The sequence below is a fragment of the Copidosoma floridanum genome, unplaced genomic scaffold, assembly GCF_036245765.1.
Source record: "Copidosoma floridanum isolate Cflo_tuat_1 unplaced genomic scaffold, Cflo_Japanese_pri ptg000001l, whole genome shotgun sequence".
Lineage (NCBI taxonomy): Eukaryota > Metazoa > Arthropoda > Insecta > Hymenoptera > Encyrtidae > Copidosoma > Copidosoma floridanum.
Window position 1 is genome coordinate 10,448,305 of NW_028321878.1, and position 16,988 is coordinate 10,465,292.

The window sequence follows — 16,988 nt, forward strand, 5'->3', positions numbered from 1 at the left end:
CTAGTTGGTGCTACTCTACTGGTGCAATATTACTTTTCTACAAATCACAATACGCAGGTACACGTGAGTACGAAAATTCATGTTGAGCAATTCTCGACGTAAACAACGCAACGTCATTTGGTGCAATGAAAATTCCACTTTGCCCCGTTGGAACTTTCGTCAGAAAACAAGTGGGTGGTAGGACGAGCCAATTGAAGGGAGGAAAATCCACATAGACTACCCGCATATGCTTTCGACGAAGAAAGGGATTCGGAAAGAAATGGCTTCCCGCATCTTCGTGTTTACAAATCAAACGAGAATGATGCGTAAGACATGTAATATTTGCACAAAGCGTATTGCGTACCCGTGCATTGTACTGGTAGTGGATAGATACGAGGAGGAGGGAGAAAAAAAAGAGATGGGCTTTTGCGCAAGAGCCGACCGACTCTTGGTGTGTTTGCACGGGTTACAGAGCGAAGCGTGAGAATTGGTAATTTTACTCGAGTGCCGGCAGCATTAGGTTCTCCCCCCTCTCTCTCTCTCTCTTTCTTTGTACTTGGCAGAGCTTTTGAGTGTACCTGTGCAAATGATTGTGTGTGGCATGTACTTAATAAACGTAAGAGAATTGATTGCATACTCTGTTGTTGTATCGGAGTTTTATGGGGAAAAACTCGAACGAAGGAATGAGTGGTCATTAGAGGAGCTGAGCTAGAATATATACATGTACATCAGTGTGTTTGCTGTATTGGTCAAGAGTATGGGAATTTTTTTTGCACGCCGTCATTCAGGAAGGATAATGAACGAGTACAAAAAATATGCGTGTTTCACACAGTTGGTTGGTTTGTGTAGTAGTATAGTAAAAAATCCGTGTCAGGCAAAACGATTAAGTTTACTAGCGGATATTCACGCTCATTTCGGTTTTTTGGTGCTGAGATGAAGGTGATAAGAAATTACTACGAAAAAAAGGCGATTCTTTTAATTTAAAGTGACAAAACAACGTTTTTTTGGAATATGTAAGTATTCAAGAAAACCATTAACAAATTGTACACACTTTATTTAGTGTTCGTTTTACATACGCAACACGGGTGGGTATCTCTCAGAGGAAAAGTGAAAATTTCCAACTTCACCCAATTAAGAACTTTTTAGACAACAACTTCATAAAAGTAGAATAGTTTTTTTTCCAAGTAAGATTTGTCATAAATAACTACTTAATTTACGAAAAATAAAAGTTCCAAAATTAAGTACAGTGATAATAGGATAGGTGTATAATATACAAATTTTCAAAACTTTAACCTTTTGTAAAATAGTAATTTATGTCAAATTGTACTCGGAATAAAATGAAAATTTAGATTAAAAATTTTTCTGACAAAAGTCACCCATTTATGTCTGATGCATCGACAACTCTCTACGTCATGCAACAGCTTAGCAGCACCAAACCGTTGTAAAAGGTGCTAAGCTACCGAATGCCCTGCAAAATCGATAATAAATAACCATATCAAATTTACGTCTTTTATGCGTGGAACCGTTACATCGTTTACAAAAATACAATAATTACTGCAACAAAGCTATGCGTCCGATTACACGCGAAGAAAAGGGCGGAACGAGAACAGTAAAGGCAAAACCCACGAAACAAAGAACAATCGAGGCGTCGACATTATAATTAGCCAGCCAATAGTCAACAAGCGAAACGAACGACGCACTCGCTAATTGGATTAATTGGACGAAGAAGCGTAATATAGTGGGCTCGCGCGTATAGTAAATGAACATGAACACGCTGTGGCCAAGCGAATGGCTTACAAAGCTTGCAAGCTCCGACGCGTGTGGGCACCTCCTCCATTGTTCCATACTAGCGGGTGGTTCTTGATTTTTTCGATCGATTTCATTTTTTGCCGGCAATTATAAAGGGTGTACAACTTGCGAGTAGAGTGATTTTTTTTATTTAGAAAAAATGTTGAACTAAAGGTTTTTTTTTTACTGATTACGATGAGGAACAATAAATACACCAAAAAAACCTACCAAAGTTGTATAACAAAATGTTTTCATAGTTTTCACAATGTAATTTGGTCAATTAAAAAGACACTGCTGTTATTTTATTAGCAACACGCCAACAACAACGTAGTCGTCTCTTTCTCTTCGAGAGGACCGTAATTCCAGGGTCTCTGTATTTGGACGAGTGATCTGATCCAGATTCCGGAGCATCCACTCCATACCGAATGAGCTACCAACAACGACGAGGTTAAAACTTTGACCATCCACTTATACAGACAATATACCCAATAGGTACATCAAATAAAAAAAAATAAAAAAAACCAATCGTCCATTTTTTCCCGACTTTTAATAATCTCGTCTTTCTCTCGGCTCGATGATTGCGTCCCAGTCGTTTTCTACGGCTTTTTCAATCTCGACGAAGCTCCGTAATAACTTCATCGTACTTGGCTCAGCAGTACGTTGTCCCTCGTCCTTTTCATTACACGTCATGGATCTTCCAGGAAAAAAAAAATTGAACTCAATACCTGAGAGGAGAGTTCATTCGTCAAAAATATTTAAATTCGTTTATTATTAAACATCAGTCGGACAAACAAAATACTGTGTATCGCCGAGAGTACACAAGAGGCGGGTATTACATATCAAACAGATAGGTGGGGGTACCATATAGCTTACGACTTCCAACCCTGAAATTAACGTTATAGAGCACGAGGTTCCTTGCCAAAAGCATTCCGTGAGAGATGCCAAGTATAGAAGTCGCGAGAGGAAGCACTAAACGGACAAAGACAAAAACACGTCGCAATTTCTGCCTTGAGAGACGGAAAACTTTGATCTACGATTTACTGTACGCCGTACTCCTCTTGCTTAAGTAATTGATCGCCACTGCGTGAAACAACGAATCATACACGAGTGAAACGAGCTTTTAGTGCTTAATTTCATTTGAGGAAGTATCAATGTACCAAAAAGATTATATGAAAGAAAAAAAAAAAATTTATCCACCGAAAGCCACTTGCACCGTGTAATCTCCGGCTTCGACTTTCGCTCGTCGTGTAATATACGGGGCACACAAGTGCGCGGATATCGACTCGTTTCTTGATAAAACGACGCGGAAGAGGATGACGACTCTGCTATGTATGAACGTGCGCTCTCGTCGTCAAGGACCATTCCACGCGCGATCCGGGACACGTATAGTTCGGAGAACACGATTCGCAAACGCGAAAGAGAAGTCGTTCAGCGATCGATGGTGGAGCGAAAGGGATCCGCGCGAGCGTGACTTTGTGTGCTTTAAGCTTCGTGATTCCGTGTTTTTTTTTTCCTCCTCCTTCGTTGCAAAGGACGTGCATTCGTCGTGCTACTGCATAACGGAGGTATTATTTCCTCTAAAATGGCCCCATGAAAAGCCAATCCCACAAAACGCACCGCATTGCACGGCTCGCTCGTTCCGCATTACTCTCTCACGCGCGCACGTCCGAGTCGATTGGAAAACTCCCGTGTAGGTACACCCCTCCCTCCCCCGTGCATTGTAAACCCGCGGTGCAGCATTCGCACGCGGTCAGCGCGTGAAAAGACAGGAAACAGACAGCCTTACACCAACAACAACAACGGCACCGAGTAGAGGAGGAAACAGGAGAGACACACGGCGGAGAGCCTGTAATTGGCGCGAGCTCTCTCGCCTATACGAGATGGAAAGGAGTCCCCGAACAGGCGTAGGCGCGCGCTGAGCTTTTGCCGAGGTCTCTTTGCAGTTTAGGAGAGCTGCTAATGAGGGGTGATGTTTATCATGGACAAGCATCCAGAGGAGCGGTGGTGTACATGTCTGCAACCGGCGTCCTGTTGTGCACGGTGTTGTTTCGACTGCGTGGCCCTTGGGGGGATTTTTGATGGATACGCCGGAGAGTGGGCGACGACTCTCTGGCGTCGTGGGTGAAATTATTCCAAATGTATACAGCTGTTCGAGGAAGTTTGGCAAGAATATATTTTTCTCGCGTACTTTTGGTTCCTTAGTTGGCGATGTAAGTACTGGATGACAACAAAAAAGCGTATCTTTTTCGCAAAAACAATCGTAAAGAAGCCTTGCTTTTTTTTTCCTACGCCAAAAGTTACGACAGCATTTTATGATACCGAAAACAGAGTAAATATTCTCGGAGCACAATCGCAACTCTGGTCGGAGTTTTTCCTTGGTTCCTGAAAAAAAAAAAAATAAAATAAAAAGCGAAATGATAAAACGAAGGGAAGCAGCTTATTCTCCCGTTCTCGGTGAATAAATCCTTTTGCCGGAGTTTCGCGTGAAAAAGGGGGGAACTGGATGCAATAAAGAACAAAGCGTCCAGCTTTTTGGAATACCTCATCCAAGTTCCCCGAAGTTGGAGCTATATATATCTACGCTTTTCACGGAGTTCCTCCATCTGGTCTGCGAACATTTTAGCCCCTCGCAGCCGAGCACAAACGTAGAGTCGTGCCCGCCGTTTCAACTTATAGGTATACATGCGGAAAAAATATTTATTTGACAATCAGTCTGGGCCTACCTTGCGATGAATTTTTTCCGAAACGAAGCGGAGAAATCTACGTCGATTGCGAAACGACGATATTTACACGGATGGAAACGACGAGTCGAAAAAAAAGCCGCGGCAACCGCACGGGAGACCCTCATTTTCTTCCAATGTAAAATCGATTCTCTCTCCTTCTTTGCTACAGACATGAACATCCAGGAGCGAGAAGGAGCTCGTGGATCGAGCGTAAAAAGATGGGCCGCAAAATATAGGGCTCTCGATTTTGCCGCAACGCGACTGCCCACCATCAGCGGCGTAACCGTCAGGTCCATTCTTCTTCTCCTCGGACCACGAAACGATGGCAATGCGCACAGTCGTCGGGGTATAATAGCCGCGGCGTATCACCGAGTCATTCGAGAATGCCGAGAGTGAAATAGTAGAGAGCGAAAGCGAAGGGCCCTTTAATCATCTTTAAGTTTTTGCTGGCGAGCGAGGAGGAGAAAATGGCAGAGCTTTCCTCTCTCCTTGTTGCTAAGGGTTATATAGGCGTTCCCTTTTCTTGGAGCTTTTTTTTATACAGGTACCTCGGGCTCTCTTACGTGGAATTACATCGAGTTACGTCAGTCACTTGCCCCTTTTTTCTCAAGCTTTTGTCTTTCCACGCTTTTACCGAATGGATGTTTATGATTTACTCGTAGATGGATATACTTCTGAGACAGTGTCCAATCGGAAAATTGTTCTGAGCATAGGGATTGGTAGCCTATAATAGTTTATTCACACGAATATTAGTGGCGAATCATCACTATAGCGTCATGATAATATACAGTAATAGCAAAAGTTTCACTGTGCTGTACAAATAAACAATTTGAAGCTGATCATGGATCTCCAAATTTGCAACCTTTTTCGAATCATCATTATCCTATACAGCGAGTCAAATTTATTAGACAGCTTTTAATTTCTCCCGATTTTTCTATTGACAGACAAACCCAAGTAACACATGTGTATATAGGGCTTGGAAAAAACAATGTTTTTCAATACCTACCAAGACACGCTCGGCTTGCGCAACGGTATCCATCCAAGCGTCACGCATTAGAGCGCGATAAAGCCCGAAACCACCCCCTACAGTTTATTTCACCTTGAAGCTGGGCTTCAGATCGCGCAGATCTCATTAAGGTAGTTGTACAGCAAATTGAAATATAGGATAGAAAATTATGATATTTTGCAGGATGGTAGATTAATGCATAAAAATAAGAAATCTAAATTTTTGTGACCCGAGGGTACCTATAAAGGGAGATATTCATAATTATTTGCATGCCTTGAGTTTTTGTATACATGCCAATTCAACATGGCGTCTTATGGGAAACCACGGAGCTGTCTGTATATTATCATTCATGTCGTTGCTAATATAGGATAGGTTCTGATGCCCTTTGGACAGTAGAAAGATAATTAAATGACAATTATATATTCGCTTTCAAAACCTTCCAAGGGTACTTGTGAGAAAAGTAATTAAATAGTAAAGCGTGAAGAACGTGCATTTGTGAGACGCTATTTGAAAATATGGCAACGCCGCATAATCTGATATTACGCGCGCGGTTTGAAAGGTAAATAGGTACATATGATTGCTCGTAAATCCTGATTACTGCAATCTCTCTTATAGATTTTCAATTATTGTTATAGGACGTATATTTTAAATAAATATGATAAATAAATATATAACACATTCCACATAAATACATTCCACACGTTTCGGCCGGCTTTTTGCTGATTAATGCGTGCATTATATACTTTCTCGCTTACCCTTACACCTTTCCAAAAAAACTTTTTATTTTTTTCTTTGGGCATGACTATTTTATTAACTAAAAAAAAGATACACACGCTTCTCCTTTTGCTACAGCTGATCAACGAAGTGCTCCTTCTATGATGCTCTGAACACACACTTACAGGCACACACACATGACCGCAAAGCGACGTTGTCAGATCGTTCTACTACACAAATCAAAAAGTTTCATGACTCTGGCGGTACCTGTACAACTACCTTAAATGCGATTCCCTCGCGACGACCAATGAGAAGAAACCAATTGTCGAGTAACCCACGCGAAGGTCTGTGGTCAAAGAAGCCACGTGAATGATGCACTTGCGCTCTGTATACAAAAACACACGTGCTACTCGATTTCCGTGGAAAAATCAAAGACACATCCACCTGTGTAAGCATGTAAATGCAAAGTGAAATGACTCATTGTCTGAGAATGCCGTCGAGAGGATTATTGAGTACTTTTGTTCCATTCCTTCGCGGGTGAAAGTGAAACACACGCAGCGCAATCCTCCTGATACCCCGATGTGTAATTGAGCAAAGAAAAAGATACTCGACGTGATGGCTTTCGCGCCTCTTGTATCTGCCAGGCCTATGATAGCTGATTCATCGATGAAAGTCCGTGTACCTGTGCATACTTACGCAGAGACAAACGTGACGCAACACCCGTTGGTTGTTTGCGGACACGCGATTCGCGTGCTTAAACACGGGGAGTAGAGGAAGAAAGAGAGCGAACGACAGGCACACGTGTAGCTCGTTCGATTGTTTTAAGTATACGTACACCATGGGCCATCTATTTGCAGAAGAGAGAAAGCTGGGCTGGAAAAACACTCGATTTTTTTTAAGTGTCATTTGGGACTGAAGAGAAAAAGTGCACGTGGAAGCACGCCAATGCATGCAATTGGTAGTCAAAAAGACGATAGAGAGGGTAGTACTGGAGTTGGGTCGAGTTCGATGGATGCGTTGTTGTCTTTTTCTCGTACCCTGCGTCTACAACCAAATATACCTGTAACACCTGTGAATAAAAAAAATATTCATCGAGCTATCCATGCTCGAGATGTAACGTTTCTATCGTTTAAGCACAGCCCCCTTTGCTTGTCATGACTTTACGTTTCGATCTAAGAATGAATGACTGAACAACCCCAAGATAATTGCACTACACATGTACAGTAGGTACTTGAATCAATCAAGGCTTCGACGCTAATTCTGCATGTGCACGTAATCCGGGAGCTAAAGCCAGCGAGCCGATGCCACGGATCCGATATCCAATGTAGGTGTATACAAGGTGGCATGGTCGTGGACGATCGAGTACACTCCTCGAGTCATCCGAGAACTCTGACGAGACCGACATATATATACATGCAGACTTCGAGATAATACCACGCGCCAAAAGAAATCGCATTGGTCGCATAGTCTTACGCAGCGATTGTACAGGTGGGATGATCAGCTTTTTATTTGTAGGTCAGGGGAACGTTGCGGTTTTTGTCCACCGTTTCTTGCACTCGACAATACATGGATATGAATTTCGACTGAACGCAAAATATCATCTGAAACGATTACAAGTCATTGGCATCAACATAAAAAGCAACTCTTGTGCTTCATTTCACGCTTTGTTCTAAAATAAATTTTATCTGGAAACTTGATTCACACGTATCTTGGAGTTGATTACACAGGTAACATTTTAGGATAAATTTTTCTTCTTTCTACTCCCTTATACTTGATAGACGATTCGTATCATATAATTTTTACGAAAATAAGTGGGCTTACGTCGTAAATAGGCAACGAATCGTAACTATAGTCGCGCATGCTATTACTTACGTAAAACATACACATAAGTATCCATGTGTACCCATGAATATCTGAAAGTACCGTGGGAACCTACATAAAAGCCTATTCTTATGGGCCCCCAACATCATGGTCGTTGATGCTGCCCAGCAGCTGTTTTATTAAAGTGCGAAGACAAGGGAGTTGTTATTGGCTACTGAAAGAAAAAGTTGAGGAATGCAAGTATGATGTTGCGCAATGCAACAACAACGACAACGACGAACGTTATCCTTCAGTGCCTGCGGTGGCAGGAAGCAGGCTTGTAAGGAGAGAGTTGGGTATCGCAGCAGATCCTCGCGTCTCGTGTACGTGTTGTACAAGCCAAGGCGTCGTGGTGTCATTTTCGTTGAGTCGATGTTGCCGCTACTACGTACTGCTGAAAATTTTTCTGTTGTACTTTCTCGAAGAAGCTTCCTAATGGACAAAAATCGAACCATAATTTAACACGACATAAATATGTTTGGGAAAAATCTTTGTCTGTGAGTAGGTGTATACGTGAAAGCCGAGAGACTGTACGTTTTGTGGGCTTTTATGACAATGGCCATGCCCTTATAGTACTATCAGTCAATAAAGAATATTTTCTTCCTAGAATGCAGGACGAGAAAAAAGCTTATTGTATCAGATTTAAGGCCAATGGTACCAAGAAGGGGTTAATTAGTTTACGAGTTAAACAAAAGTGTCTTTATTCGCATTACGTAACAGAAACTTATTTTTTCATTAACTTACGTCTCCTCATGTTTTCAGTAAGTTAAGTAAAATGCATAATTTTTATCAAAATTTTTGTTTTTATTGCCAAGCAAAAAATTGTACGGAAATTTTTTCGTTAAGAAATAATTATGGTCGTACTTGAATTAGTAAAAAAGGTCTTAAATTCGTAAGCTATACTTTACGATTTTTGTTTGATAAAGAGCATAGTTTCATATTAAACTGTTAAAAATTTAGCCAATCATATTGGATAAAATAAGAAGAAAAAGGTAAAAAAATCTAATGATATTAAGATATGCTCTTGTACAACAGTTAAAATGTGTGAGTACTTCATATTATCCTTTGATGAGAAAATCCTTTATCAGCAAGAGTTAGAGCGACTAGAACATTCGCTCGATAAGTATACACCATTTTTTAAATAACAAAAAAATTAAAATAACATCGTTTAAGTACGTTGTCAAGCCAGAAACCGCAACCGCTTACTTATGCATTTTACCATTCTTTTATCAATGTTTCAAACACTACTAGAGAAATTAATTTTTTTTTTTTTTAATTATAGATAATATAATTTGTACCTAAGTTGGTAACAAAATAGTTAAATTTCGGCAGTAAGTATAACAGTTTTCTGTTTCACAACCACAGTATGTGTTTCTCAGCCCGACGATAGCTTAGTTGCCCCAGTGACTTACACATCTCTAGACAAAAAATGTAATACGAAAGTTGTAGATTTTGAATTAGCAAAATTTTTTATATCATGTATTTTATCCTAGTATTTTTCTCCATGATTCCATTAAAACGTTTTATAATTAAGTAAATAATTGTTTAGCAGTTGCTTTCTTAAAAATTTCTATTAAAAAACGTACTCTTATCACTATATCCTACCACTTGGTTCAAGTTGGACGATGTAATATGTGACCGAGAAACGATTAAGTAGCCTTAGTCGAAAGTTAGATATGCAAGCAACTGATGAACTGTTGAAGCAGATGAACTACTTAATACTTACACCACTGAGGTGTAGCTTCTTTTACTAATACATATTTTTTTTGTTAGTTACTTTATATATAATAAAGTATAGTTGTTCTTGAAGAAATTTTGTAAACCTATAATATGATATAATATAATGCATCGCAGCAATTCAAATTATTGACAGCACTTTGAGGTTTGGATTGTACTCGTAGCTGTTTGTCTATACAAACCAGGATGAGATGGTGAACAAAGCAGAGATGTATGTTGTGAAACGCAGTGAGTAGCAAAATTTTATTAATTAGTTTGTTAGTTCCAAAAATGTTTTTCAGATTATAGAGATTCTTTTTTAATAATGATACATGTACTTTTTTAGATGGAAACACAGAACAAGTTTCTTACGATAAAATTACGTCAAGAATCTGGAAGCTGTGCTATGGGTTAAACATGAATTTCATAGATCCGGTAAGTTGCACAAAATAATATTTTGGTTTTTATTTACGCTCGAGGTAGTCGATTGCATGTAACACAAAAGTGATGACAAAGCATGAGCCACCCATTGGGATTCCAAAAGGTCACGTGACTCTCACGGTATATATAGTCAGAAAAATAACACATGCCTTATGGGTGCAATTCTATTTTTATATTTAATACCTTAGCTATTTTTTCCTAACTCAATTAGACTTTTGCAGCTTAAAACTTTCTTTTGAGCGTACGAAAATGCACATTTAACCTGTACAAATCCCTCCCGCCACTGCGTATATATAGGTGTATAAACATGACTTATGTACAGGTTAAATGTGCGTTTTCGTACGTCCAAAGGAAAGTTTTAAGCTGCAAAAGTCTAATTGAGTTGGGAAAAAATAGCTCAAGTATTGTCATCTTTTCAAAAACATGTTATTGAAAGGCTTTTATCGCATTACAATCATTAAACGTGTAAAAACAATAAAAATAGAATGGCATCCATAAGGCCTGTGTTATTTTTCCGTCAAGTGACTATATATACCGATAGAGTCACGTGACCTTTTGGAATCCCAATAGTATCGATGACAAGTTAGCGTTTGATCCACATAGTTTTTGTAACGAATGCAACACTTCTACCAGGAAACGTAGCTTTTCCGACTTTTACCAGCTTTTTCAAAAGTTGCCACAATTTTTTTTCTAATGTAAAAGTACCAACCATACACATTTTAAGATAAATACTAAAGTAACTTTTAATAACATTTATAATGAATCACACTTCATATTTATTTCTACTAAAAGTAGTGGGTAATACCAAATTTGACGCATACAATTATAAAAATACAAATTATTTAATAAAATAATTTTTTTGAGTAAAAGTACTTTCCAGTATCACTCAAATTATATTGTCAATTTTAGGCAGCAATCACCCTCCATGTCATCAAGGGCCTCTATCCAGGAGTAACAACAGTGAAGCTTGACAATTTGGTGGCAGAAACTGTTGCTACAATGACAATCAAACATGCAGATTATTCTACATTAGCTGCGAGAATAGCAGTTTCGAAATTACATAAAGACACGAAAAAAATGTTCAGTGGTAAAAATAAATACTTCAGTCTGAAAAAATAAAAAGTCCAATCCCAATTACTGCCATTAATGAGAAAAAAAAAAAATTTTTAAGGAGTAAATATTTTTTTTTGTTAATGTCAGTTATGAATAACACATAAAATTTTATTGTAAAAAATGTGTTAGTATTTAAAAAAATTGATAGAAAGACACTGCCCGTAGGAAGCTGTATGTATTCTCTTGAGTTAATATAAATTATTTTTGTCATTCAAGTGACACTGGTATGAAATACAAAATAAACGGATTTCGCAACCGCTTACTCATGTATTTCACCATTCTTCTATCAACGTTTCAAACACTACTCGAGAAATTAATTTTTTTTTTTTTTAATCATAGATAATATAATTTGTACCTAAGTTGGTAACAAAATAGATTAATTTCGGCAGTAAGTTTTACAGTTTTCTGTTTCACCACCACAGTATGTGTTTCTCAGCCCGACGATAGCTTAGTTGTTTCAGTGACTTACACATCTCTAGACAAAAAATGTAATACAAAAGTTGTAGATTTTAAATTAGCAAAACTTTTTTTATATTATGTATTTTATCCTAGTATTTTTCTCTATGATTCTATTAAAACGTTTTATAATTAAGTAAATAATTGTTTAGCAGTTGCTTTCTAAAAAATTTCTATTAAAAAACGTACTCTTATCACTATATCCTACCACTTGGTTCAAGTTGGACGATGTAATATGTGACCGAGAAACGATTAAGCAGCCTTATAGTCGAAAGTTAGCCGTGCAAGCGACTGATAAACTGTTAAAGCAGAAGAACTACTTAATACTTATACCACTGAGGTGTAGGTTCTTTTACTAATACATATTTTTTTTGTTAGTTACTTTATATATAATAAAGTATAGTTGTTCTTGAAGAAATTTTGTAAACCTATAATATGATATAATATAATGCATTACAGCAATTCAAATTATTTACAGCACTTTGAGGTTTGGATTGTACTCGTGGCTGTTTGTCTATACAAACCTGGATGAGATGGTGAACAAAGCAGAGATGTATGTTGTGAAACGCAGTAAGTAGCAAAATTTTATTAATTAGTTTGTTAGTTCCAAAAATGTTTTTCAGATTATAGAGATTCTTTTTTAATAATGATACATGTACTTTTTTAGATGGAAACACAGAACAAGTTTCTTACGATAAAATTACGTCTAGAATCTGGAAGCTGTGCTATGGGTTAAACATGAATTTCATAGATCCGGTAAGTTGCACAAAATATTATTTTTATTTTTATTTACGCTCGAGGTAGTTGATTGCATGTAACACAAAAGTGATGACAAAGCATGAGTCACTCATTGGGATTCCAAAAGGTCACGTGGCTCTCACGGTATATATAGTCAGAAAAATAACACATGCCTTATGGGTGCAATTCTATTTTTATATTTAATACCTTAGCTATTTTTTCCTAACTCAATTAGACTTTTGCAGCTTAAAACTTTCCTTTGAGTGTACGAAAATGCACATTTAACCTGTACAAATCCCTCCCGCCACTGCGTATATATAGGTGTATAAAAATGACTTTTGTACAGGTTAAATGTGCGTTTTCGTACGTCCAAAGGAAAGTTTTAAGCTGCAAAAGTCTAATTCAGTTGGGAAAAAATAGCTAAGGTATTCTCATCTTCTCAAAAACATGTTGTTGAAAGGCTTTTATCATATTACAATCATTGAACGTGTAAAAACAATAAAAATAGAATGGCATCCATAAGGCCTGTGTTATTTTTCCGTCAAGTGACTATATATACCGATAGAGCCACGTAACCTTTTGGAATCCCAATAGTATCGATGACAAGTTAGCGTTTGATCCACATAGTTTTCGTAACGAATGCAACACTTCTACCAGGAAACGTAGCTTTTCCGACTTTCACCAGCTTTTTCAAAAGTTGCCACAATTTTTTTTCTAATGTAAAAGTACCAACCATACACATTTTAAGATAAATACTAAAGTTACTTTTAATAACATTTATGATGAATCACACTTTATATTTATTTTTACTAAAAGTAGTGGGTAATACCAAATTCGACGCATACAATTATAAAAATACAAATTATTTGATAAAATAATTTTTTTGAGTAAAAGTACTTTCCAGTATCACTCAAATTATATTGTCAATTTTAGGCAGCAATCACCCTCCATGTCATCAAGGGCCTCTATCCAGGAGTAACAACAGTAAAGCTTGACAATTTGGCGGCAGAAACTGCTGCTACAATGACAACCAAACATGCAGACTATTCTTTACTAGCTGCGAGAATAGCAGTTTCGAAATTACATAAAGAGACGAAAAAAATGTTCAGTGGTAAAAATAAATACTTCAATCTAATAAAATAAAAAGTCCAATCCCAATTACTGTCATTAATGAGAAAAAAAAAAATTTTTAAGGAGTAAATATTTTTTTTTGTTAATGTCAGTTATGAATAACACTTAAAATTTTATTGTAAAAAATGTGTTAGTATTTAAAAAAATTGATAGAAAGACACTGCCCGTAGAAAGCTGTATGTATTTTCTTGAGTTAATATAAATTATTTTTGTCATTCAAGTGACACTGGTATAAAATACAAAATAAACGGATTTCCGGTTTCTCTACGCAATATATATTTTTTTTTTTCAGATGCAATGGCAGACCTATACAATGCAGTTGACTCGATTACCAAGGAGCATACTCCGGTTATAAGTCGAGAGTACAATGATATAATTCAAAGACACAAAGATAAGCTGAATTCTGCTATTAATTATGACAGAGACTTTGGATACCATTACTTCGGATTCAAGATTTTGGAGAGAAGTTACTTGTTAAAAATCAATAACAAGGTGGCTGAACGCCCGCAGCACATGATTATGAGGGTTGCTGTTGCCATCCACAAAGAAGACCTGGATAAGGTCATAGAAACTTACTATTACATGTCTCAGCGTTACTTTACACACGCAACCCCGACGCTCGTTGCTGCCTGTACTCCACGCCAGCAAATGTCCAGGTAAAAATTGTATTTCACGTGTACAATTACAGTGTTTTATTTTCAAAAACGTTCAAAATTCCAGTTGTTTTCTACTCACGATGACGGACGACAGTATCGAAGGAATTTTCGATACGTTGAAAAGATGTGCAGTAATCAGCAAATCAGCAGGGGAAATCGGCCTAAGTGTGCACAACATTCGTTCCTCGGGCACAAGAATTTGCGGCACTAACGGTACGGCAAATGGGTTAGCTCCCATGCTGAGAATTTTCAATAGCACAGCCTGTTTCACCGATCAAGGTGAAAACAAGCGACCAGGTGCGTTCGCCATCTACTTGGAGCCGTGGCACGCCGATATTTTCCAGTTTCTCGACATGAGAAAAAATATCGGTATGGTTTTATAAATACTATAAATCATTTAATTTATTTGTCGTGCTTAAATTGAAAATTTTGTCGTGCTCCAAAAGGTAAAGAAGAGCTTAGAGCAAGGGAATTGTTTTATGCTCTTTGGATCCCAGATTTGTTCATGAAGAGGGTTTTGGACAACGGCAAGTGGAGCCTCATGTGCCCGCAACAGTGTCCCGGATTGCATGATGTCTGGGGAAACGATTTCGACCGATTGTACGAAAAGTACGAGAGTGACGGCAAATTCAAGAAGCAAATCGACGCCAGGAAGCTGTGGACGGCGATCCTGAAGTCTCAGGTGGAAACTGGAATGCCGTACATGCTTTACAAGGACCACTGCAATCGAAAGTCGAATCAGCAGAATCTGGGCACCATCAAGAGCAGCAACTTGTGTACTGAGATCGTACAATACTCCTCACCGGATGAAGTGGCAGTGTGCAATTTAGCATCCATCGCCGTTAATATGTTTGTTGCAGCGGACAAAAAATTGTATAATTTCAATAAATTGAAGGAAATGGCCAAAGTTGTTACGAAGAATTTAGATAAAATCATAGACCTCAACTACTATCCCGTTGAAGAGGCCAAGACATCTAACTTTAGGCACAGAGCGATCGGTAATAATTGGATTCGGGTGAGTAGCTGTTGATCGAATGAAATGATTGGAAAATTGTTTGTTTGCAGGTATCGGTGTTCAAGGGTTGGCGGATGCATTCTTACTGATGCGTTACCCGTTCGAGAGCAAAGAGGCTCAAAAGCTCAACATTCAAATCTTTGAAACTCTGTATTACGGAGCTCTGGAGGCGAGCTGCGAGTTGGCGCGAGAAAAGGGGCCTTACTCCACTTACAACGAGTCACCAGTTAGCAAAGGCGTAAGCAGTTTTTCACTTTTGACGTTGATGCTACATGTCATGAAAAAATTTGGATTTCTCCCTTGCAGATCTTGCAGCACGACATGTGGAACGTGGCGCCAACAGACCTCTGGAACTGGTCTGATCTGAAAGCTAAAATAGCCCAACACGGTATTCGCAACTCGCTGCTCGTCGCTCCAATGCCAACGGCATCGACGTCCCAAATTCTCGGTAATAACGAATCAGTTGAGCCATACACGAGCAACATCTACACAAGGCGCGTGCTCTCCAGTGAATTCCAGATCGTCAATCCTCATTTGATGAAAGATCTGATAGAGCGAAATCTTTGGGATGCAGACATGAAAAACGATATCATTGCTAATAATGGATCTGTACAAGTAAGTTGTCGATGATATATAAAACAATAAGTTCATAGAGTAATGTTATATTTAGATGGAAAATGTATTTTAAGAAGGTTGACCGTGTACCTACCGACCTTAAGGAGCTGTACAAAACTGTGTGGGAAATTTCTCAAAAGAATATTTTAAAGATGGCCGCTGATAGGGGGGCGTTCATTGATCAGTCCCAATCTATTAATATGCACATGGCTGAGCCATCGTACAAGAAGTTGACCTCTATGCATTTCTACGCGTGGAAAGCGGTAAGATGTTGATAAAACCACTGGTAATTCGACGAAAAATTACTTATTAAATAAATAACAAATTTTGTGCAATTTTTTTCCAGGGGTTAAAAACAGGTATGTATTACTTGAGGACAAAGCTAGCTGCAAATGCCATACAGTTCACAGTAGACAAGTCCAAGCTTCAAAACACAACTACGATTTAAAATAGCAGCACAGAGAGGAATGAAATAATAAAAAAAGAAGACAAATTGGTGTGCTCTCAAAAAAATTTTAATACCCGCATAATGTGCAACGTATGAGAATTTTGATTTGTTTAATATTTTTTTAAATGATAACTTAAAATGTTGTACTCATTTTATTTATAATGCTATGATTTTGAAATCTAACTTAATGTATTGATCTTACATTATTTAATTTAAAACACTTACATTCATGAAGATTCATGCAAATCAATAATTGTTTGTTTTCTCACTATTTTATCATCTCCTCCAAATGTGGGTTGACCTTCAATCAAGATATTTTTATTCTACTATAGTTCTGTCGAATGAATTTTATTTAATCGATTCTTTAACACTCAAGCGATAGTTCAATAAAAACCGAACAAGATTTTATTTTATAAAAAATGTAGCACATACAGCATGATAAAATTATACATGCGTTAGTGCTAATAAAATAAAAAATGGCTAAACGCCTACGAAGTGAACAGAGCAAGCAAATATTTTCGTTCATGAGGGATGATTATTGTCGCCAAGACAAATGATACAATAACAGCACCGAATAATCGTTTCGCGT

At 37.9% G+C, this 16,988-nt stretch overlaps 1 protein-coding gene across 1 annotated transcript; it reads left to right on the forward strand.

Annotated features, from left to right (window-relative positions):
- Window positions 1-12,329: 12,329 nt before the first annotated feature.
- LOC106646682 (ribonucleoside-diphosphate reductase large subunit) lies at window positions 12,330-16,495 on the forward strand. Its single transcript, XM_089589485.1, is given in 10 exon segments — window positions 12,330-12,366; window positions 12,464-12,552; window positions 13,468-13,645; window positions 13,958-14,321; window positions 14,386-14,690; window positions 14,768-15,319; window positions 15,387-15,574; window positions 15,643-15,951; window positions 16,026-16,214; window positions 16,298-16,495. Coding segments are annotated over 10 exon segments (2,409 nt in total).
- Window positions 16,496-16,988: the final 493 nt, after the last annotated feature.